We start from the raw sequence: 25,945 nt of genomic DNA, 5'->3' as shown, positions 1-25,945 counted from the left end.
ACCTTACTAAAAAGATATAAACTGTATTTTATATATTTAATTGTAATGTATACAATCACATTTATACTGTAAGTGATAAAATAAGTTATAGAGGTTTTCTGTTTATGAAAATTATTTATGAACACTATTTTATATAAAATATATACTTTATGAAACATATTGAACTCTAAAACTGCTTGAAAATCAAATCGTAATCTAAACAAGTTGTGTTCCAAATTTGAAGGTGATATCTCAAAAATGAGCTTTCAGTAAGATTTTGTTTGGCCGCAGTACCAAATTTTCTCCATTAAATGCCAGCAAAACAGAGGCTGTATTTGTGATTTGCTGTAGAGTTTTTCTCTTTGAAATATTACAAGCTCACAAATGCATAATTTTTTTATTATACACATTCAAACCACACTCTGACATCCATACCAACCAATTATAGTCGCATAATTTATCCAATTGGCTTTATAATATGCATAAGCAGAAAACAGGAATAAAGTGAGTATTTGCTTTATATGACGAACCTGAAAAAAATGTCACTGTCTGGTAAATAATTTCAATTTATTATTACATTTATGGAGTTGGTATTAATACAGGCAAAATGATCTGAAAAATGTTCATAAGGTTACACAAGGGTAAATGCTTTTATTTGTTAAGAATACATTAGATATATCAAAAGTAAAGACATGTATAATGCTACACAAGATTTCTATTTCAAATAAATGCTGCCTCTTTGACCTTTAGAATCCTGAAAAAAACGTATCATGGTTTCCACAAAAAAAAAAAAGTGTTTTCCAGAATATTCTGTTTTCATTGGTGACAAGATTCTGGAACGAAAGTTGAATAGATGGGGGCAGACTAATTCAGTCTAGGAAGCAGCTGAAATTACTTACAGAACTTTTAATTCAAATAATTCAATTTTGTGCGTGTGTCATCTAACTAATTAAAAACTTTGCTGTCTTTAATCACTGTACTTTTGCCACCATTTTATAGATGCAATAAGCCAAGATCATATATAACAGTGAGTTAGTTTATGTTTAAAGGGGTTTAACTATAAAGCACTGTAAAGTCTCAACCTCGAGTGGCCTTTTCTTTAGATTAAACAATGAGTCACGGTGTTAGTCATTCAAGGCGTTTTATTCACAATGGAATAGTGTGTAAGATGTAGGAGTTAAAGTATCCTCGCAGAATCCCATCTGACATTCTCTGTTCCTGTCAGGATTCTGACGAGATGAGCCGGAGCCACTCGGAGGGAGCTTATGCTAACACCATCCTCCCGAATCACCATCACCACCACCGTACCCACCACCGAGTGTTCGAAGACTTTGCCTGCTAGGAAGCCGGCCGGCAGGTCTAGTGCTGTTGACGTCTGCAGAAAGAGTGCTCTCAGTGCTGAAGGTGGGCTCAGTGAAAGACCCTCAGAACTCAGCGCTAATCTCTCTCGCTGTCACCAGTTAAAGCTACAGCCAAAGTCGAACTCTAAACCCTCGCTCCGGACCGAACACAGGCACGGATCGGACATCACGGTCCAGCAGGAGACTCTCTGAAATCCTGTCCTTTCCCCCCCATCCTCTCGCAGGAAATGACATCAGTGGAAACTCTACGGTTTTTACACCGAATACCTTGGTATTGGGCCTCTACTATATCAAGACTGCATGACATCTAGAGCCACTTTATACTACATATCCTGTTTGAAGCATTACATTCTTACTTTATATTTTGTCAGATGTTAGTTTTATTTGGTGAATTCTTATCATGTGAAATATTATCATTCAGATTAATCTACAAATGTAAATTATGTATTTGAATCATGGCTATCAACCCTTAGGATCCAGAGGGTAAGAGAAATATCTTAACTCTGGTTTTTCACTGAAATCATGGGGGACGGTGTAGAATAGTTTGTGTTTCAGAAAAGTAATTTGTATCCATCTCTATTGGATATGTCTGGTAAATGTTTCCTTTATCTCAAATGGTTTAACTTAAAGTATATTGAATAATCCACAAATTTTGTAATGTTATTTATAGAGATGTAACGTGTGAGTGGTAATGGGTGTCATTAGCAGTAATAACATAATCTTCTTGTGAGGTTACTTCCCATTGGAGAGCCAAATGATGCGTACAGTAAGTCCACCAGCCTACCAGAGCCAGAGGAAGCCTTTGCGGTAACCATATGGAAAAGGTTTGTTTCATCCATCCATCAGCTGATGGATCCACTCCCCCAGACCTCCCAAAAGTGTTTAATAAAACAGACCGTATGTTCCTAGTTTCACTTTTGAATGAGACGGAGTGCAACAGTCCCATAGAGAATGATGAACCGGGTTTGCTCAGCATACTCGCAAACTATGAGTAATCGGATGCACCGCAGCGAATGGCTAGATGTTTAAAAGTCGGTCGATGAGTTTTTCTCAGGGTTCTTAGCTGTGAAATGTCTAGCGGTCTCTTTGACAAAAGGCCAGATGTGCAAAGCATTTCAATCAGAAACCACCGGCTTTTCTGTGTGTGAAATTCAGCTAGCACTGACAATTCATAGACTAAAAACGTTTCCATTTTCGCTAGTCCTAATATCATAAATGCCCATATTGAATTTGTGGTTACAGATCTGGCTAATATTACTGTAAGTCAACTGTGTAGCACCCCGAATATTTTTTTCTTTCTTGTAATCTGACATTTCAGGTAGTTATTCTCTGATTATTATTGGGTTCATTTCTAATTTAATATGATGTGTGTAAGACTTCATGGCTTAAAGGTTGTGCTATTAAAATAAGCAAATGATATATGTATTTTTTTTCTCCCACATTCAGAAATAAGGCACCACAGAATTGTCTTATATATGACAGAGCTGTATATCCTCTATTAGTTGCTCTGCTGGGTAGATCCCATCAGCGAGAGAGATTTTGCATTGTTATTTTCATGTTTTGCAGAATGCATTTCATATTTGGATGTCATATCCAAAACATGCAGCACATAGTCCATCCGTATAAAAGCAAAGTAATCATGGGTAATATGGGCTTTTAAAAGCAGAGTGGCATTTTTAAAGGTTCCCATTATGAGTAGTGATGGCACACTGAGTCGGTTATGCATAATAATACAATTTACTGTCATAAATAACTGCTGTCAGCAGTGAGACCAGAAGAGTTGACATACCAGTGCATGTCCAAGATTTGCCCGGTAACAAATCACTCAGATTTGATTTAGCATTATCTGTCAACCTCATGCGCTTGTCCGGTTGTAAATTTCTGCATTTGTGGCCTATCTTACCTGTGCAGAAGGAATTGCCCCAAATGTTGACATGCAATTGCCTGTGCGCAATTCACAGGTCTTTTTAAAAAGGGACTATCTTTTATAATCCTTGCTATTAGGGTGGAAACCGTTTTCTATGGAGCAATAGAAGGGGTTTTCGTGCAATCCAGCAGGCAGATCTGCAACCGAAGGAAGATGCTTGCACACCAATTAGACATTTCTCCAAACTGAGGTCAATGTTGTTACACGGTTGCTGAGCAATTAACACAGCTATCTTTTCCTAAATGTATTGTACTGATTCATGATTTCATACAAATTACATCATTTTCTTGAAACACTACAGGTGAAAGAGATGATAGGCGTGAAATTGGACACGATGTAGGAAGAGGAAAGGAAAAGCAATATTGGAGGCACAGCAGGAACAACCGGAGCAACTTGTGGTTTGGGACAATGTCCAATTCCACCATGTAGCGCCGGTGCGTGCATGGATTTAAAATCACCCACATTTTGTTATAGTGTTTCCTCCAGAAAATTTCCCTTTTCTAAATTCAGTTGTGGAGTAGTTTGTCTGGGGATGAAAAGTGTTGTATTTAACATATTTCTTTTCTTGGATCCATAAATTGAAAAAGCATTATATGAGATAGATCCTTGAATGCATTGCAATAACTATTCAGGGTCACACTTTATATTAGGTGTTTAACTAATATGTACTTAGATACAGTGAACTTGTGTTTATAGTGTTGCAAAACGCTTTGCTGTTATTGAGGTGGCATACGGGTAATAGGGACATGTTTTATTGGTATGGGTTAAGGCGTAAGGGAAGCGTCAGTGTAATATATTACAGAAAAAATAAGTTTTTAAATATAAGTACAATGTAAAAACATGTATGTACACAATAAGTGCATTGTATCAATGATTCATTTAAATGTTATTACATAAAAGTTAAAGACACAATATAAAGTGGGACCAATTTAGTAAATTCAACTTCCTGTGGAGTGTATAATTCAGTTCAAATTCACACACATGAATTGAAAGGTAGTAATCTGATCTGATTGAATTTAGCATAAACCTGCTGTGTTAGTTCTACATGATTAGTTAAATATATAGAGCTTAGTTTGGAGAAATCTGTCAGAAAACTGTAATATTCCTTTATCTCAGGGGTATCCAATTCTGCTCCTAGCTGGAGGGCCACTGTCCTGTCGAGGTTAGCTCCAATCCCAATTGAACACATCTGAACCCGTTAATCAAGTCTTGCTAACTAAAAAACTTCCAGGCGTGTGTGTGTTGGAGCTAAACTCTGCAGGATAGTGGCCCTCCAGTACCGAGTTTGGACACCCCTGCTTTATCTGATATTAATCTTCACATGTCAGTTCCATCCTAGACTGATTGGGGCAGCGTTGAGCTCTGTGTGTATTTTTAAAACTGTGCTACGCTGCTTTAATTTTGACATGCTGTTCCTTTTCCACCCGCTTTTGCCAGCCAGATAACTATTTAGCTCCGAGAGGGGGCCATAAAACGAGGCACTGAAGCAGCATATAGCGCAAACAGACTGTTGAGATTTCCACACGATTAAAGGCATCAAGACTAATCAGGCTAATTACCCATTACACTCCAGAACCTAATGGACTGTACCAGACTACAGAGAACACATAATACAGTTTGTACAAAGGTCTGCTGTTATGACCATGGTTTCTGTTAGAACACATTTTATAAATGTAACGATGGTACGTACTGCAGTCCGATAATAAAATCTTGATAAATTAATTGCTTTGCTCTTGTTCACTGAGATATAGCGAAGCACGTCTCATCATGTGCTTTTTGATGGCTTACGATTCCACCGAGGATGCTGGACATATTGACTGAATTTTCTGGGTTCATTACAAGTTAAACCCTATTGACAGTATGATAGCAAGCAGCAGAAAACAAGAAAACATGTTGTTGAAATCACGTTTGTGATGCATAACCAGAAGCCTAAATGATAGACAACTTTAGGCCTACATCTAAAAAAAACACATTCCTGATTTTTACAACCTGATCTCATGAGAACTATTTTGGGGAACTAAGGTGGCGATGTTTTGCATGTTTTTCTTAGAGAAAACCACATTTCTGTCCAGAATGTTTTTCCATTGTAAGAATATTCATTGTTTTTTTACAAACTGATCAATTTTAAGTGGTAATCAACAGTACAATAAATATGATGTACCCAGAAGAAAATGTATAAAGAAATCTAAAAGAGCAGCATAATATTAGATATTTATGACATACTAATAGAAAGTTCCTACAATGGTTGCAATCTCATCTATAGAGATCAACTAAAGTTCAAAATTAAGCATTTTTAAGCACTTGTTAAAGGGATAGTTCACTTTAAAATTAAAATTCTGTCATCATTTGCTCATTTCATTACAAACCTCTGAGTTATGTGGTATATATATATATATTTGGAATGAAATGAGCAAATGATAACAGAATGTATATATGAACATTGGTAAGTGGTAACCAAACAGTTTCGGTGATCATTGACTTCCTTTGTATGAAAAAAAAACCATAACTCAGTAATTTCTCAAAATATATTTTATGTTCCACAGAAGAAGAAGAAAAAACTTCTAACTAAGGTTTGGAATGACTCGAGGGTGAGTACATTATTTTCTTTTTTTAGGTGAACTATCCTGTTAAACATGGCAGATTTATATACATATATAGTTAGTAAATGGAAATGTTTTACTGAATCTCTATCAGTCTGCCACCTGCAGGGGGATAAAAACATTTTGTGTGTGTTAAATGTCAAATATTTTACTGCTGATGTGGTTTCAGTCTAATTTTGTGCAGTTGTATACATATATACAACTGCAAAAAATATATAACGTAGCAATGTTCGGAATGACAAAAAATGCATGATTGTTGGATGGAAATGTAGGCTATAAGTGAACTGCTGGAAAAGTTCAAATGGAGTGAAACTCCGCTTATGTAAAATGAGTCCTATATAATTAGATACTGCTGACTTCAGCTGTCTTTTGCTTATGGGTTCACTGCGTGCCCAAAGGCAGTGTGTGTGGTTAAGGCCTCTAAAGAGGACATTTAAATAGAGGTGAAAATATACAGGATCTCCTTAAGACTGATGTTTAATATGGGACCCATTGGGTCTTGATTTGTAACCTTTCATTTTTGCTGCAGTAATGGTCACAGAAAATTATATGCATTAACCGTCTTATCGGTTGCTCTGGTAAGAGAGTCTGACCTGAAAATAAATACCAAATGCAATAGAAATTACCTGATGAAAGTAAGGGAGAAAAAAAGACAAGCGCTGATGTTTATCTGAGCCCTGAAATAAAGTCTTTATTTAAAAATTTGTACAATAATATTAAAACAAAATACAATAGATTTACAGAGAATATTTATAGTGAAAAAAAAAATCAACAAAGGTGAGGTTAAGAAACGGTCTTGTGAAAGTATACATTTCTGAGAGGAGCTGTAATCCCACGCTCCTTTGCTGACCCCTAAAGGCCAGTAGCGGCCACGCTCATTCTGTGATGAGTCCATTCATGTTGTGCATGTGTCGTTTAAAAACGTACAAAACATCACTTTGTAAAACCTTTCACAGCTCTTGTATGCACAAACATTTGACATCCAGCATCATGATATTGTGTAACATAAGTCAGTGTACTGCATTAAGTTTATGATTGCTTAAATAAAAAATAAAAAAAACTTCAACACAGCACTAAGTAAATACAGCAAACACATGTACCATGTACACGTGTACACATGTACCCACAAAAAACAACCAAAAAAAAAAAAAACGTATATAACCCAATATGTTCCTACGGAAACACATTGTGTTGTAGAATGGTCTGTAATAGAGGCTCTCTGCAGTGCATCTTCAAAAATGCATCATCTGATGTATATTTCATCTGGAGTCTCTAAGCAGACCATCTGAATAGTATTGCACTAGTATTGCACTCCTCTCTGGTAGACAGCACAGGAACTAACTATAACTGTGTAATGCACCCTATAATCTTTCTTGAACAAAATGAAATGCTTTTGACAGGCATATTGTGCAACATTACTGTTCTCCAAGGCAGATTTGCAATGAAACGGTTAGTGCAAAACTTTAAAAGTTTACTTATTTAATCAGAAAAATCTCTTTGAGGTGGTATCAATGCATTTAAATGAGGGTATTTGTAATAATATCTGTGCTCTTCTGTTCAGTATTCAAGCATAAATTATACATGGAACAATGCGGGTTGAAAAGCTTCGGTCAAAATTGTGTATTATCTTGACATTTGTTTCTTTGGCACTAATGGTCAGTAAGACAATGAGTTTACCTTAAAATCGGACTAAGATTAAACAGGTTAGCGCTATAGGGTTAATAAATTCAGTACCGAGTGTGAACTGACATTTAAAAACGTTTCAACAACAATAAACCCACTGCTAGAACACAGAATCTGGATACGGTTCCTTCATACTACAAAAACCCTGTAATGTTAAATAAACAATTAAAACTCTTTTAAACAAATCTGCTTGAGCAAAAGTGACAAGTCAAAAGTATAGTGAAAGGACAGCATATTTTTGAAGGCACAGCGATTTAGATGTGTTAACGGTAGTGATCATTTCAACAGCTAACAGTTGCTTGGTTTAAGAGCCAACATAAAGATATAGCAAATAATAAATCCCCTGTTGTCACAAAAATCTGCTATTTTTAAGTTGGTTTAAATAGTTTTTAGTCCTTTTTTTTGGTACCGACAGCATTTTTGATGTGTTCAGCATTGTGACTCCACAGACCACCTACTAGTCAAGCAACTGCCCAATGGACGGAAACTGTTTATCGCCCCTTAGTCATTTCTCAATCTTCAAGGTTAGATTTTAAGTACTGTTGCCTTGTTCCTGTTCAAACAGCAGCAAGGCGAGCTGAGAGCGTGATCCAAGGCTGTCGAGGGTGCTCTGCACACACCTCTGGTAAATATCTTCACTAAGACGAGGATTACATGGCTGGTAGCTGTATTTCTGATGCAGGCCCGGCTCCACTGCTCGGAAAACATGGAGGCCAGAGTATTTGACGAACATTTCATATATATCCAGGTTCTCCAGGATGTCCTCGTTCTCCTGGACATCCGAAGACATGCGCGTCCGGGTCGTCATGTAGTCCGAGTTGTAAAAACATGCTTCGGTGAATGAACTGCGATCGAAGTGGCCAGCCTCTTTGACCAAATCCAATGTGTTGGGGAGAGGCTGGTTATGATAAGCAACGTCAGGATTGTAGTATTGGAAATGGATGGGAAAGAACACCTGCCAGTTGTTGATGGAGTTCATCCGGCAGCGATTGAGGAACTCGGAGTTGATGCTGGTTTTCACGGTGGCGATGAAGAACAACGTGTCAACCGGGTGCTTCTTGGAGATGATGTCCATAAATTTTATTTGAGAGGGACTTTCGCTTTTAACGCTGATCCAGGGGATTTTGACCGTAGGATAGCGGTGCTCGCAAGCATTGATTTGCGCTTTGACACTGGCGAAGATGTCATTCTGGTTGACTTGTTGGGCCTCAATTGGATCGTAAATAAAGAGAAAGGTCAAGATGGCATTCTCACTGGTTTCGAAGGCGTTTGCGGCGTACACTTCCAAAAACTGTTGAACATGCTCTCGGTCTTGAAGAGTGACGGGTAAGATGATGTGGACTCTAGTTGCTTCTGTAACATAAGGCATGGGGATGATCTCAATACGACTGAGAGGCCTAACCAGGTGGACCCTCTTGGTGATAGAGCGACTGTGTCCTTTCTGGTTAACCACCTCCAGCTGTAGGTCCAGGGTGTACTCCATCCCTCTGGTGGGGTCAAAGCGCCTGTATCCATTAATAAGCTGCTGCTTCTTCAGGTGCAGAACCGGCTTGTACTTCTTGTTCAGCTCACCCATAGCCGTCTCAATGACGTCGGCTACGTCCAGCTTATCGATTCCACGGAGCTCGCACTTCGGAGAGCCATCAGTGCAGGAGTACACCTGATCTTCGGTGAAGTAATCCCACCGCAGAACCTCGAAACGTGTTTTGGGCTCAAAGGGTGGATTGATTCCTACTGGCCACAAAGCACTACGGTTGCCCTCAAAAGCCACCACACTCACATTTTTTATTTCCGCCTGTTAAACAAAGAGGTGTGGGATACCATTAAGCATTTTAAGATATTTGATGAGCAGGTTATTACCTCCATTTGAAAATTTGTAATGCTGCACTTTACCAGAGCACTTTGAAAATGAAGAAAGGATTTTTATAGCAATTGTATAACACCCTTAAAAAAAGCACATAATGATTCATAGTGCGCAAAAGGTCAAATGAAACCACTGTTTCTTCTCAGTTTGGTACTAGTCAGCACAGGTTTAGCATAAGTGTACCTGCAGTTTTTCGATCTCCTCGTATGTCTTCTGCAGCTCGATCTCAGTGAAGTGTTTGTGTAGTCTGTACATCTGCTCAGGATCAGACACTGGGTGGACGGTCAGTGCATTATTAAACTGCACATTATCTTCTTTACTAGGGTCAGAATTTTTTCCCATTTCATAATAATAATACTTCTGCCCCTGAAACAAACAAACATAAAAATAAAGTATGGTTAGTGAGACGTTTTTATTTCAAATGTCAATTAGTGTGCAGTTGTTATGTTCAATTGTGCATGCTCATTGCTCCTATTTTTACATTTAAAACATCTAACGCTCACTTAATGTAATCTTTAAAAACGCTGATTTAATAACACTGTTAATCTGTTAAAATGTAATCTTTAGGAAATCTTAAAATTAATTAAGACTGATTTAGTTATATATATATATATATATATATTGATAAAACAGTACACTCAAAAAATTAAGCATTTTTAAGATTACAAATTTCAATTGTATACTACAATTCCATCAAACTGAACTGAATCTCCTCCTTACATGGTCATATTACGAATTACGAATTTTAAATGAGTAAAATTAACTAGAGCTTAATAACATATTTTGTATAAATCTTAATGGAACAAGGGAATGGACCATTTCAGTTTATGTGATTCATATTCATAAATATAATAGGCTATATATATATATATATATATATATATATATGTTTGTGTGTTTTTTTTTTTTTTTTTTACATTTTTGTTTCTGCCATTTATCAGCCAGAACATAAAAATATTTTTTGGCTTAGGCCCTATCTGTATTAGCCAGAATTTAATATTGGTTTATTCTTTTGGAAATCATTGTTCAGAGGGGGTACTTCTTCGGAACACTTGCTCCAGGTCTCAACAAATGATGTTTAAGCAAAGTAAATGCTTCCAATTTTGACCCTGCAAGAGCTCTGCTCTATAAACAGATGTAGGAGGCATTACAATGATGTGCTGAAAGACAGGAGGTGCTTTGACGGTAAATGATTTATACCTCTGGATTTATAACTGGATGAAATGCCAAAATGGAGACAGTACATCACGTTTAGTGTGTCTGATTCACTGACTCTTTCTCCCCAGTAGCTCCACACAGACTTTCAGACATCTAATGCTCCTCTGATGGATTAATAGAGGTATCTGTACCTGTTTCAAGAACAGATTAACCGGAGGACCTCAGACCCCTCCAAACAAAAGTGTGACATATGGTTCAGTCTCTAAAGGTGAGATTCAATTTAAGAGCTGTGATTCTGTCTGGGCCAAAAGTGCAATGGTAAAAAAGTAGACAAGCATGGAACAAATTATTATCTGCTTATTTGCGATTAACAATAAAAAAAGTTGCCAGTGTTGATATGACTCTGAAATGTGTATGGCCATTTACAATGCCCGAGTCCAATACAAATTTTAGCAGCTGTATATACAAGCTAAATGAAAGACTGGAGAAAGACCACTGTAGCATTAAAGAGAAGACGAAATAAGAGGTTTACAGAACTACTCGAACCACAAAAAAGAACAAGTGTGAGGTCTATGCAAGGCCTGCATTAAAGGCATTTAGTCCATTGCTGGGTAACTGACAAAAACTTGTTTTATGTGGCTCTAGAATGTATAGCTCATACAGAGAAGGAATTTAATACACTACTAGACAATTTCCAGAACAAAATTTGATATTTTAGTGGGGGATTCAAGTTTTTTTTTAAAAAGAAAGAAAATAAGGCCAGAGATAGCATTAAATAAAATGTTATTAAAAGGCTGCATTTTTAAATTTATATAAAATACACACATAATTTTTATGATACATTAAAATAATTGTATATGCCTGTTAAGTGATTTATTATTACTATTGTTGAGAAGTGGTTAAGGGGTGGGATTTGATTTCGATTGCATTTTAATATTTTGCATAGACCATATGATTTAGTAAAACATGGTAGGGAAACCATATTATCCACCCACAATGGATAGTTGAAAAGTTATTTCTGTATGAAATTTAGAAATCATAGTATTGCCAGAGGAGATGTAATAAAAATGTATTAAAAAAACAGTTGTAGCAGATTATTCCCACAAAGCACATGCATATATTTATTATGCTTCACATTTCCTGTAGTCCTTTAGAACTTAAGTAAAAGAAGCAAAAACAAAGTGTAAGGCGGTCCTGCACAATATCTAGGTGCGCACTGGCCTGGGGGTGCAGACACTAAGAACCTGAGCCGATTAGACCGCATAAAGAGAAAAGTGAATCTAATCTGATCAAGCTATTAAAAGAACAAGAGAAAACGCTAAGCCACACTTTGCACCATTCTAAACTAAATCACAGCCACATGAACAACTTGAACCAAAACAATGTATAAATATGTACAAGTGAATGTTACCATTTATTAAACAGGCCTTATGGATCAATAGTCAGAAGTATTTGTATTGCATTTAATGATTATTTAAAATGTCTGGTCAGTCAAGTGGAAAGAGCAAAGCTAAATAGAGTGTTTAGTTAAGGATGCCTAAACATTTCTACTAGGAACTTGATGATTTTTGTTGTTGTTGTTGCTATGTAATTGATGAGTGCAATTAATTAATTGTGTAATTAATGTGTGTGTGTGTGTGTGTTATTAAAGAGCACCAAAATTATATGCATTGTTTTCATTTTTATAATAAAATGGACAACATTTTTAAGTTAAGACTGCTTCATATTAAAAGTAACAAAGCTTTTTACGATTATTGGATGGCAGGCACGCAATAAATTCTTAAAAGATTTTAGATAAAAAAAAAACATATTACAGGTTAAAATTAAGAAATTAATATTGTCAATCCAGAGATAGCATCTGTTGTAGCTTATCCACGTTGTGTGCATGAAACAGACGCTGAACACAATCAAAACGAAGACAAAAACAAATCAGAGAAAAGCGAATTAAACATCTCTGTTTCGGTCAGTGATTTCGGCCCTCAAACCCATTTCGGCCTGAAACAGAAAATAGCTGTTGTTTCGGCAGCCGAAATTTTGGTGCATCCCTATTTTAGACTCTTTCTTGCCCTCTATTTGTGGGCGCTGCTGAATTCCCAGACAGGCTCTGGGCAAACAGGGATCTGTAGATGCAGAAAGAGTCACTGACTTGCATCACTCTAACCCAGAGAGAAAGGCAGGAGAACTGAAATCGAATGTGGTGTTGAGAGTCAACCTTCTCCCTACAGGAGTCAGAAGAGACGGACTGCAAAATCTAAAAGGCATTTCAGGTGAGAAAAGTAATGATGCCATATTACCATAGCAAAAAAAAAACATTCTGAACGAGTACCGTTTTGTACTGTTTCTAAGCTTGAAGACGGTGGGAAGAGCAACTAGAACACGTCTTGAATTTAATTCCAGCAGTTACTGGCAGTGAGCGTAAAGACCTGGATAGAGGTGAAACTTCAGATGTTGCGATGACTGACAGACTAAAGCAGCAGACTGGAGACCTTCCCTTTAATTGCTGAGAACAGCAGCGTATTTCAAAGGAGACATCTGAATCTTGTCTTCGGTTATTGCATACGTATGCTGAGTTGAAAGGCAGTGAGATTTAGTTTCATCAAGAATAAGGCTCCGCTGGGTCCCTTGCAGTAATACTGAGACACACTACTAGTATAAAGCTGTCTGTCATCAAACACCGCAGGTTTACCACAGGGAGTCCGACTCTCTTCAATCAAGGCCACAGAGATGGAAATTACAGACACTGATAGCTCATTCAAATAATCTGGAGTCGAAAATATGCCAAGTGTTTGTTTTTTTTCTACACAAAAGCATTTCCAATAACACCAAAGTCTAGTATATCCACAGACATTTATCTAACAAACATAATTATGATTATGTGTGGAACAAAAACAATGATAATACTCATAGAATTAGATCCCTCTGTGGCTTCTTAACTTGTAAAATTCCCTAAACACCACCATTACACTTAATTGTATGATTAGCATGGTGCTCCAAGAAATATGTCATTAAGTGTGTTTAAAATGCACTTAAAGGCTTTGAACTTGAACTTAAAAGGTTTGATTTGAGCTGCACTAAACAAAATGTACTTTTAAAATGTCACGTAGATGCTTTAGTCTTTAGTGAAATTGTATCAGGCAGTTTTTTGTACAAGTCTGGCTAATAGAGCTGGATAATGCGATTGTAGCTCGGCCTCATCCAGCTTGTAAACACGTTAATCAGACTACACTTGGCCTCGGGTTGTGCGCTTGCTCTGAGAAACAGTGGTGACGTGCAGCATACATCAAATCCTTTAAATATATCTGATTATGTTGTTTATTTGTGGACAGAAAGAGGAGGATTGTAGCAAAGAGGAATTGAAGGGGGACAGGATCAGAAATAATGCAAGATGGACCTGAACTTGCATCACCCAAGTTAACCGTCAGTTGCCGACTATTAACACAGCCATGGTCACTTACATGTCGTTTTACAGTGTCATGGCTAAAGAAATAGTTAATTATAGTTAATAATAACCCAAAAATGTTAATTATCCCATAATTTACTCATCCTCAAGCCATCATAGGTGTAGGCTATATGACTTTCTTCTTTCAGCCGAACACAATCAGCATTATATCAAATAATATCCTGGCTCTTCCCGGCTTTGTAATGGCATTGAATAGCACCCCAGTTTTTGAAGCTCCAAAAAGCACATCCATCATAAAAGTAATCCATACGGAGGTTAATAAAGGCCTTCTGAAGCAATGCACTTTTGTAAGAAAAATATCCATATTTAAAACTTTATAAACTATATTCACTGGCTTCCGGCAACGGCAGTACGTACGTTCACGAGAGAGTTGAGTTTCAGCGGAAGGGTGACCTCTGACCCGACGTATGACTAAGCTCCTCTTCTCTTATATCGAAGTCCTTCGACATTTTTCTTTAAAATTTCCCGTTTTGGACTTCTAATTCCTGACCTGTGTTTTGTTTTATTAGGCTAGCCTATATCTGCACTTCCGCATTCGTCAATTCTCACCTAAACGTACACGTCATATGTAGGGTCGAAGGTCACCCTTCTCCAGAACTCGACTCTCTCGTGAATGTGCGTACGGCCGTACATATGGATGTTTTTCTTACAAAAACGTATTGCTTTGCTTCAGAAGGCATTTTTTAACAAACTGGAGTCATATGGAATACTTGTATGATGAATGGATGCACTTTTTGGAGTTTCAAAAACTTTTCCATCACAAAGCTAGGAAAAGCCAGGATACTATTTAATAACTTTGATTGTGTTCGACTGAAAGAAGAAAGTCATATAAACCTAGGATGGCTTGAGAGTGAGTAAATTGAGTAAAAAAGCAATTTTAATTTTTGGGTGAACTATTCCTTAAAACCACAGGTCTGAAACTACTCCACCGCTCAAAAATTTGAGGTCAGTGGAATTTTAGTTTTTGAAAGAAATTAAAGGACAAGGACAAGGAAGGACACATTAATTAGATGAAAAAAAGAGAGTTATAATATTTGTAACAAAAGATTTCTGTTATTTCAAATAAATGCAGTTCTTTTCATTTTTCTATTCATCAAAGAATCCTGAAATTACAATTTCCACAAAACTATTAAGCAGCACAACCGATTTCAACACTGATAATAATAAATGTTTCTTGAGCAGAAAATCAGCATATTAGGATGATTTCCGAAGGATCATGTGACAATGGACACTGGAGAAATTATGCTGAAAATTAAACTTTGACATCACAGGAATAAATTACATTAAATAAAAAAAATCTAATGCTGTTTGTCTTTGTGGTGTTTTAAATAATATGCTTTAATACAAACCATGAGCAAATTCATCAGTCAGCGCCATTGCTGAGTATTTACTCCCTAAAAAAAACATTTGTGATGTGTTCTTTAATGGTTCATCTAGAAACAAATACATTGTAACGCCAAACCCTCTCATAGAAGAATTGTTCCCTGTTCCCTACATAGACATCAGCGTTCATATCCAAACTCGACATCATTAGTTCACTACCGTAGACCTCAGTGTTTATATCCAAACTATAACCTTTTATCCCAATAATTCTGTGATAGATCCCTGCGTAGACATCAGTGTTTATATCCAAACTATAAACTTTTATCCCAATAATTATGTGATAGATCCCTACGTAGACATCAGTGTTTATATCCAAACTATAAACTTTTATCCCAGTACTTAAGTTCTGTGATGATTTTAATGATTTTTAAAGACTGTTTGTGAAGCCGTTTCATCCCTCCCTACACATGACAACTGTTCTCTCTGGATCAGAGCGAGCGCCAACGCAGATTTGAATGTCTGCTGTGATCGCACAAGTCTAAGGTTAAATAGACAAAGGTTTAATAGCCAAACCGTTGTCATTTAGGAAAGAGATCGCATGGGTTTTGAATCGAGATCACAATCTCTTAATGATTAATCGTGCAGCTCTAAGACATACTGAAACTATTTCCATATCTGTAAACTTCCACTGAAAGCAGGACTTATCTCACCTCGAATTCTTCCACGCAGTTCGTATCAGCATAGTCAATGATGCATCGCCCAAGCCACTCGTCATGTCTGGCGCTGAGGATGTCGTTCCTGCAGTTCTCCAGGAAGGGCTGGAGTCTTAACAGAAGACTGCGGGACAGAAGGTATCCGAACCCCCCATAGCAATACCTCCCCTGCATCTCACCTCCGATGAACTCTTCTGGGCTGCCCATGTAAAGCACCCGGTCCATACTCAAGTGTTCCACCAGAACCTTGATACGATCCGCCTGCGTGTACGTGTCGTCCTGGGCGAGGTAGAACCAGTCGTACTCAGTGATGTAATGCTCTAGAATGTACTTGATGGTCTGGAACATGTTCCAGATGAGGCGTTCATCACCGTGGGTGACCACGATCATCCCGTGGGGTATCTTGTGGCTTCGTGTGCCAGTGAAGAACACAACATTGTCCAGATGATGGCTTATGGTGCGGTTGACGGCCACACCCAGAGTGTTGATGGTGTTTTTGGATGTGAGTATTCCCACGAAAAGGCGCTCTCGAATTCCCAGCTCTGTGCTGATGTATTTCGCCCTGTGGAAACAGACAGATCATCACAATGTAGAACTCGTGTTTTTTTAATCAGGATAAACCACACCAATCATGGAAGACTGTTTCTAGTTAAATAAAATAAAATAAACTGGTCATTTCAGAGATAAGAGAAATTTGGCCACATTGTGAGATTTAAACTTTCAGTTGCATGTTATAAAGATACAAGATATTGCAAACTATATATCGTCACAATTATAAGAAAAAGTTGCAATGAAAACATTGTTGCTATTGTTAATTAAAACTAAAATTGAAAGTAAAACTATTAAATATATGGATTGGGAGTGGAAAGTTCTGCGTGTGATCTACTGACGACAGATCATATCCATAAAGACCAACACAATTGAATCTACCAATAGCAGAGCAAATTAGGCTAGCGTCTGGTTTAAGACATGCTTTTATGGGCATTAAATAATGGCACAAATACCAGTGAATTGACTAGCGCAAACCTTAGTAAATCACCTTGCATAAATCATTTTAATACTCTCCTCCCATAAAATTTATCTGAAAGGGAAACTTACAAATGCATACAATAACGTCAGTAGGCTAGTAGTTGACAGAAGTTTTTTAACGACAAAAGTGTGTGCACTGGCCCCAGATTTGAAGCCTATAGTGAATATTCGGTCTCACGTTAAATTCAAATGAACTGGGAGACATTTTCCAGGTACTCATGAAGTGTTTTAAGCCATTAACATTGAGTGGAGCAACATTGACTTTTCTTCCTTTAGAAAACTGTCTCCAATTTGGGGAAGGCTATTCTAGTTACATTATCTACAGTATTTGTGTAATTCTTGATAATTTCCAGACCAGTAATTAGTGATTAAAATGGTTAAGACCATTAAAAGACCACTAAATATTTTGCCTTTGTTTGGCTTGGTCCATTTTATTTGCCCAAGAGTTTGTATGACTGGGTTTGAACCTGAAAACAAATGTTTCAGATAAATTTAGGAGTCAACTATCAGGATGCAGCTTTGTAAACCAGTGCTTGGAGAAAGAGGTTAGTATGAGGTCAACGTGAACTGATAACCAGAGACAAGTGACCCTTTCATGTTATGGGATTAGTTAACAACAGTACTGTCTGTTACCTTCCTAATTTACCTCAGAGTATTGTAAGCGTTGACTGAAATGGAGAAATGAGCACCATGGGAGCCACCCTTAAGGATTATAGATTTCCCAATGGGACATATCAACTGTTAGGCTACAGTATAAGCCTGCTGCCACAGGGAATTTCTCATTCCCATGAAAAAATATTGAAATATCTCTTAGTGTTTGAAATGCCACGGAGTCATTGGCAATCTTGTTGTAAAATTCTTTAAATAGCAAAAGCAAATATTTGACTAATCTGTAATTATTAAACTGTAATTGTCAAAGCCTAAGCCACCAGCATTGAAGTGTAGAGTTTAAGTCACACTACTAAAAGCTGAAGCCAAACTCAAAACTGTATTGGTTATAAAGAGTATTTTGTGTTGTGTCTTCATTATGGGAAAAAAAAGATCTTTAACAACTTAAATCACGTATCTTGCCAAAATGTGATTAGCTGTTATGCTAGTAGCTACTAACATGCATAGGCTAATGTAAAGATTTAGGGCTATGTTGCAAAATACAATTTTAATCTAAACGTTCTTTAATTTTGAGGAAATCATAAACAGGACTGATTTACGAAAAGAAAAAAACAAGATTAACTTCATGAAAACAGCCTTCAATTCCAGCATAAGTAAACAACAACACAGAGAACCGAGAAGCTTATAGCCTACATAACTTATTGTTATTCACAGAGGTTCTTCATAACAATAATTACACACGTTTACCTCAACCCAAGTAACTTAGGCAACTCTATCCCCAAAGTGGACTATTTTAGATGTGATTGTCTTTTGGGGACATTTAGAGAAGTTGTGTCTCTATATTAGTAGGCTATACTAGTCTACATAACGGTTTTTTAAATTAAACAAGGTAAGTTAGGCCTACATCGGGAATGCCTGTTCAAAAATACATAACGTTACATCGACTGGCCTAGATATTCATGTTGTTTTAACCTGGGATGTTGTTTTTGGCGTGAAACACAACATAAAAGATAGATGAAGCAGGCTGAATGAATGGTCTGTCTACCTGAAAAGTTTCTTGGACTGAGTCTGTTTCACTGGTTTATATGGGATTATTCTCGGCTGGAAATCCTCCTCCTCTTCCTCCTCCTCCTCCTCCTCACCATCACTCCCAGGGGAAATAGAGTTTGGTCTCCGGGCTCCTTTCAGACTTCCATCCTGGGATAAAACGATTCCTTCATCTCCTATGGCATTAATATCACATCTTTCCTCGACCCAGCTCACACTCAGCAAACTCAGAGTAAATCCCAGAGAGATCCCGATAATAACCGGGCCGATCGGCCTTAACAGACTGATCAACATAGAAAACCTCATTGTACTCCGACTTCTAGTGCAGTACCAGTACACACCTCCTTTAAGCGCGAGCTTCTGAACAGAGTAGGGCACATTAAGAAAGCGGTTCAACTACTAACGGAAACGTATTGGCCGTATTTCTTTCCTATAACTGTATCACCTTCCTCCAAATTATTGAGACATTCGTACGTGTCAGCCTTGTCGCTCCTCCCTGAGGAAATCGAGCACCCCGCCCACAAGATCAAACGTCATTACAAAGAGCCTGGGCATCCTCCTAATGGGCGGGGCTCATGTTTATGTAGGCGGGGCGTTTCCGCTCGAAGCCCAATAACATTTTAAAGCTACTGTCTCTTTGAAATGACGGTTGATCCTGGAGGCTAAGCGGTCCCTTTAAAACGCCAATTACAAAATGGTAGGCCTAACCTGAACAGAATCCACTTTACAAACATCATAACATTTTATATTTTCTGTCATGAGCTGCTCGGACTTGATAATGCCTACTTGTTCTAGCCTACTCTAAAGCTTATCAAATTAATTATATTTTTCCACTAGAGGGCGTTGTGGGCTCATATTTGGGTCAGTGACGTTTTAGCATTTCAAAACAGTAAAAAAAATAAAAATGAAAGGACAAATTAAATATAGCATTTTTTGTGTAAATCTATGTGTATATTTTTTGTTTTTATTAGTGCCCTTTATAAAAAATAACAATATATGACATTTTAATGTGTTTTTTTGTATACAGTCCTTGAAAATGTCATAAGGTAAAACGAAGTGATTTTTAGAAATAAATTAAATTTGATATTCATGACAGTTAAATACAACCATGAATGTAATAGTTGATCTGTAAGTATTCTATAACAAGTTGCAAAATGTAAACACCTACACTACAAATACTAAATATTTTGTTTTTTAACAACTTCAGCATGTCATCTATGGACATTTGTTCTATTTTTTAAAAAGAAATTAGTCAAAAATGCCTTGATGTTATATATATATGTATATCATACTAGCTCTCCTCCATTATTTTCATGAACCATGTAAACAAACAAAGTATCTATTTTTATTTCTTTTAAAATGCAATGTTTTACCATATGACATATTTTGTTTTACCGTATGACATAGTACAATTTCAATGTTTCATAGCATTTTTAATGTAATAAATTGATGTAGGCCAATTCAAAATGATTTCAAAGAAACACAAGGCATCTCAAGTGAACCTTTTATTAACAGTAGAATATATTTCCCAACACATGAATATTTCTTTTAGTCAACTCAACTCTCTTTCAGTACAAGGAACACATAGGACGTGCTATATGTAATACATGACAATATCATTCAGATTTACAACAGTGAGATAACTTGTGAAAAAATCAGTTTTTAACATTTTAGTTTAAAAAGAACAGTAAGGGTTCATGGGAGTTTGCCCAACCAATCCACATGTGCTTTGTGGATTTGGAGAAGGCATTCGACTGTGTCCCTCGAGGCGGCCTGTGGAGGAGCTCCTGGAGTATGGGGTCCGGGGTCCTTTGCTAAGGGCTGTCCGGTCCCTGTACGACTGGAGCAGGAGCTTGGTTCGCATTGCCGGCAGTAAGTCAGACTTCATCCCGGTGCATGTTCGACTCCGGCAGGGTTGCCCTTTGTCGCCGGTTCTGTTCATAATTTTTATGGGCAGAATTTCGAGGCGCAGCCAGGGGCCGGAGGGTGTCAGGTTTGGGAACAACACGATTTCGTCTCTGCTCTTTGCAGATGATGTTGTCGTGTTGGCCCCCTCAGACCAGGACCTTCCGCATGCACTGGGAGGGTTTGCAGCCGAGTGTGAAGCGGCTGGGATGAGAATCAGCACCTCCAAATCCGAGGCCATGGTCCTCAGTCGGAAAAAGGTGGCTTGCCTACTTTAGGTTGGTGGAGAGTTCCTGCCTCAAGTGGAGGAGTTCAAGTATCTTGGGGTCTTGTTCACGAGTGAGGGAAGGATGGAACGGGAGATTGACAGACGGATCGGTGCAGCTTCCGCAGTAATGCGGTCGATGTACTGGTCTGTCGTGGTGATTTACCGGTCAATCTACGTTCCTACTCTCACCTATGGTCATGAGCTTTGGGTCATGACCGAAAGGACAAGATCCCGGATACAGGCGACCGAAAGGAGCTTTCTCCACAGGGTGGCTGAGCGATCCCTTAGAGATCGGGTGAGGAGCTCGGTCACTCGGGAGGAGCTCAGAGTAGAGCCGCTGCTCCTCCACATCGAGAGGGGTCAGCTAAGGTGGCTCGGGCATCGGCTCCGGGAAGGTGTTCCGGGCGCGTCCCACCCGGAGGAGACCCCGGGGAAGACCTAGGACACGCTGGAGAGACTATGTCATCATATACTCTCACAGTTATACCTTTCCCTCCTCTTGTTCTCCTCTCTAGATGCAGGATCTGCCCTTAGCTTTGCATGGAAATGTGCACCCCTCTCCTTACTAGAAAGAGGCATCTGTAATAATGTGAAAAAATGCTTAAAATAGGCAGAAATATATTATATATGTTAATATTAATTCATACTAGTTGTACAAACTATATATGTGATATAACAATTAAGAAATAACTAAATAATTCAGTTAAATGCTCTGTGTCATATGGTATAACAACATGTCATACGGTAAAATCGTTTGTCTGTATGACATTTTTTGTTTGCCCTTATGACAGTTTCATGCTTTGTCATTTATAACAGGCAGTTGCTTGGCCACCTCCTTCCACCTTTACCATTAACCTTGACTTTTAAACTTTATATTTCACCTATAAATCAATATTTTTTCAAATTTTAAATGAATTAAACCCTTTTTTGACGTTTGACCATATGACACCCAAATCTGTGACACATGGTAACACTTGGAAAAGGTGAAATTACCTCAAATGTAGGAGCAAAATCTTAAACTTACCTTCAACTTGGCTGGTCTTCAGGGGGTCCTCTGAGTGATGTCATCCAATGTCACATGACTTAAGTCATTAATATTCAGTTCCAAAATGGCTTCTAAACTTTGTTTTACCGTATGACATAGGGAAAATGTGTCTTTGCGGAACAATTTGTTTTAGATACTAATGACATTTCTTAAAGGTCTATCTTACTGATACTTTAATATGCTTATCTTAAGACTTGAAAAAATATGCCAAATGAATTTTTTTATCATTTTTAAACATTTTTAATAATTTTAAACGCAATTGTCTTATATAACTTTAAGTGAATTCCGTTTGACCGTATGACATTTGACTACATTAATAGTCTAAAAGTTACCTATTTTTGAAATTTTCACACAATTATGAACAGTAAGGAGGACAAATGATGTGAGATTAATACATATATATAATTTTAAACCTATTGTATATAAATATATAATATTTATTGCTCCTGGAAGTGCAAATCAGTGTGGCACGTCACTGACCCATTTAGTTATGACTGACTACTGTCAGTAAAATAAATGTCATGTTTATAGCATAATAATATTAATAATCATCATCATCTAAGTGTCATGATTTCCTATCTATCATCTATCTATCTATCTATCTATCTATCTATCTATCTATCTATCTATCTATCTATCTATCTATCTATCTATCTATCTATCTATCTATCTATCTCTCTGGCTGTCTGGCTGTCTGTCTGTCTGTCTACAGTATATCTGTCTGACTATCTTTTTATCATTTGCTTATGCATTTCCAAGTTTTCTTGTAATAATCATTATAGCTCACTCTAAAACCTTTATAGCTGAACTTTTATTTTATTTATTCACTGTAGTTGTATTAGATGTGTTTGTTTGTTTGTTTTTGCAAAGAAACCATTCCAATACATAATTCTCTTTCAAAAATCCATGATTTGATGCTTGAACTCACCAGTAAAGTAACATGAGTGAAAATGTAAGACCCACCCAAATCTCTCTGACACATCACACACAAACACACTGAGTGGAAACAATTTCTTTACGGGCCACAAAAACCCCAGAGGGAACGTTTCCCTCACTGAGCTCTTTGTTCTAATAGATCAAGGGTGTGTTAGATGTTATCAAGCATATTTGCATGTTTACCTAAGAACGACACATCACAGTGGAAGCCCTTTCCTTTGGAAATCACAGCTCACCTAGTTCTGCTGAGCTGAGTGGGAAACATGATCAGCCTAGTTCCAGATTAAACCTATGTCTCTGTCAGGACATGTTGGCTTTTCTACTCTTGGGTTGTCTGTGGAACTTTGAATGTGCATGTTAAACTGAATTTGCCTAATATAAGTATTGCATTCGTCATTTTCTACAGAAGGAGACCTCTTTTTTTTCATAGAGTTTAAGTTCTGCTTTGCATGTTGCATTGCAGACAGGAAAGGTAAACGTCTATGTTGCAGAATCCATCTGACAGTCATGATCTGTCATCAGACATATTCATGTCAAGCTGCTTGGATAAAGGCATGTGTATAAGAGTTGACATTTTCTTTCAACATTTGTTTCTTGGCTAAATTTGATCGGTATTATTCCTGAAAGTGTTTAGCACTTGGCATTCAAACGAATGTGATTAAAACAAATCCAGTCATATTGATAGTGTCATGTCAAAATCCATCTATACTAAATTAACAATTAAACTTTCAGCACACCCATATAGTCTCTGAAACTGTAACCAAGTGTACTTCGACAAACGGTACCAGAATCTGCCTATAGTTACAAAATCTTAACACATGGTGGCGCTGTATGCTCACATATTTAGAGTTCAAAATTCTCCCCCCTAAAATCATATCCAGCTGTACAATTTTTGCTTCATACCACCATGTGCCTATAAAATAAATGGGATGTTTCAGGGAAACATCTGTTTCATCATCATACTATCTATCATTACAGAGAAGTTCAAAATTGTTCAAATAGTTTTCCTTTCTTTAAACATTGCTGATTTTCCTTTTCCCTTTTCCGTTTATAAGCTTAGTAAACATAAGGACAAAGAACTGGATGAAAAGCTACTTATGCAGCTTGACACACACACACACACACACACACACACACACACACACACACACACACACACACACACACACACACACACACACACACACACACACACACACACACACACACACACACACACACACACACACACACACACACACACACACACACAAAGGTGCTGATTCTAATTTGCAGAGAGTTTATCACTCCAGTAATCAGTGTGTGGCCCATTATCTCATCGGCTCATCTCCTTGCAAATGTGTATCTCTCCAGAAAGCTTGGCTTCTTGACCATGCAACGACTACATTTTTTCCATGCTGCATTACTCCAATGTCTAATTTTTATGCTATCATGTTTTGCCCATCTAGATGTTAAATAATGTATGAAATGTACTCTTAAATCACATAAAATACTTATATATTATAAATTAGACTCTTTTATGCACAAAAACCACATTTTATGTTAAATAATGTATGAATTGTATATTCAAATCACATAAAATACATATACATTATATATATATATATGTATGTATATACTGCACTGTAAAAAAATATTTTCATTATTTGTAATCACAACTTTTTATCTTTTGTCAAATCAACTTAGATAATTAATGTAGTTCAGATAACATAATATTTTGAGTTTCTATTGATTAAACCAATCTCATTGATTGCATTAACTAATTTTTTTAATTTCAACGAACTCCAATTTGTAAGGCAACCTGGTAACTTTCTTTTTTAAGTTAAACCAACAATATTTACAGTGTGTATATATAATGATATAAATAATGATATAAATAATAATGTCTATAAATCTATATATTATATATTTAAATATTTTTTAAGTAAGACTATTTAGAAGTTATCTGCCCAAAATATCACATGAAAATGTATATATATATATATATATATATATATATACATACATACACACACAATTAAAAATGATTTCTTTAGAGTAATTCTGACTTACTGATTCTCAGTCTTTTTTAGAAAATTCAACAAAACCGGAAATATTCCATCTCAGCACATTTGTGTGGTGAAGCGTATTAAATGAATCATCAGGGTACTTGAGAAATTCCTCAAGATGGTGTTAAATGATCTTGACCAATACAACCATCCGCACTGTACTCATATGCTAAATGGCACCCAGTAGAGTTGAAGACATCTTCCCTAAAACTCAAAGGCTAACCCCATCCATTGGGCCAAAGTTCACCAGTGATGCTATTACGGTCTACAGAGTATTAAAAGCGACCCATTTGGAGGACATGACTCTTTTCTGGAATCAATTGCTGTACTCCGAGTGAAAACTCTTGCTGCTGAAAGGCTGAGCTCATGATCTGTAAAAAAGGGAAAATAGTCTCCAAAAAACTGAGTCTGCAAAAAGTCTTACAGAGCAAGCACTGATTCAACGACGGCACAAATCTTGTGGTGAGCAACAGCTTTTTTATTGGAATAAATTACAATGCACAAAACAGATTATTATAAAGTGCGCTGTGATTATACATGTTTTCCTCTGCCCCCATGTTCTGAAGAGACAAAATCGTACTCATCTGATGCGAGTTCCAGGAAACAGCATGTCTGCCGAATCCCCTCCCATCCTCTGCTGTTTAGGTCATGGCATGACTTGACACTGTCCTCTCTCCATATACCGAGCAGCCTGTTCACAGACACACAGAAGCGTGTGGCAATATTGACGTTTTATAACACAAACTCTACTGCCAGTGGTGAAGGAATTTCATGAACTTGACTTCTCCTGGGGATTCCAGAAATGACTGTGGCTTGTTTATAAAGGTTATGGCACATAAGCGTCATGTGGTTTTGATTTGGACGTAATTTTTAACTATGCCTAAAAAATATTGTGTGCAATGGGATTTCTAATCGCATTGGATGCTAACGTAACAGGGAGTTGTCTCACTCCCAGTTTGACACCAGAATGTTAAACAATAGGAAAAAGGT

At 37.2% G+C, this 25,945-nt stretch overlaps 2 protein-coding genes across 2 annotated transcripts in view; one reads left to right on the top strand and one right to left on the bottom strand.

Annotated features, from left to right (window-relative positions):
- The window catches only part of asic4a (acid-sensing (proton-gated) ion channel family member 4a), a 102,422-nt gene extending 97,559 nt beyond the window's left edge, over positions 1–4,863 (top strand). The window contains exon 10 of the mRNA XM_079619008.1: positions 1,205–4,863. Coding sequence (XP_079475134.1) covers positions 1,205–1,321 — 117 coding nt within the window. The 3' untranslated portion in view covers positions 1,322–4,863. The remainder of the gene's footprint in view (positions 1–1,204) is intronic.
- A 1,665-nt stretch (positions 4,864–6,528) lies between these two features.
- On the bottom strand, positions 6,529–19,275 carry chpfa (chondroitin polymerizing factor a). Its single transcript, XM_079619934.1, has 4 exons — positions 18,752–19,275; positions 16,066–16,630; positions 9,598–9,780; positions 6,529–9,345 (listed from the first exon to the last, which is right to left on the bottom strand). Exons 1-4 carry the CDS (start codon positions 19,057–19,059, stop codon positions 8,083–8,085), a joined length of 2,319 nt encoding a protein of 772 aa, XP_079476060.1. The 5' UTR covers positions 19,060–19,275; the 3' UTR covers positions 6,529–8,082.
- Positions 19,276–25,945: the final 6,670 nt, after the last annotated feature.

This window comes from Phoxinus phoxinus (assembly GCF_949152265.1).
Source record: "Phoxinus phoxinus genome assembly, chromosome: 7".
NCBI lineage: Eukaryota > Metazoa > Chordata > Actinopteri > Cypriniformes > Leuciscidae > Phoxinus > Phoxinus phoxinus.
The sequence above is the reverse complement of the archived record's forward strand: the minus strand, read 5'-3'. Positions and strand labels throughout refer to the sequence as shown.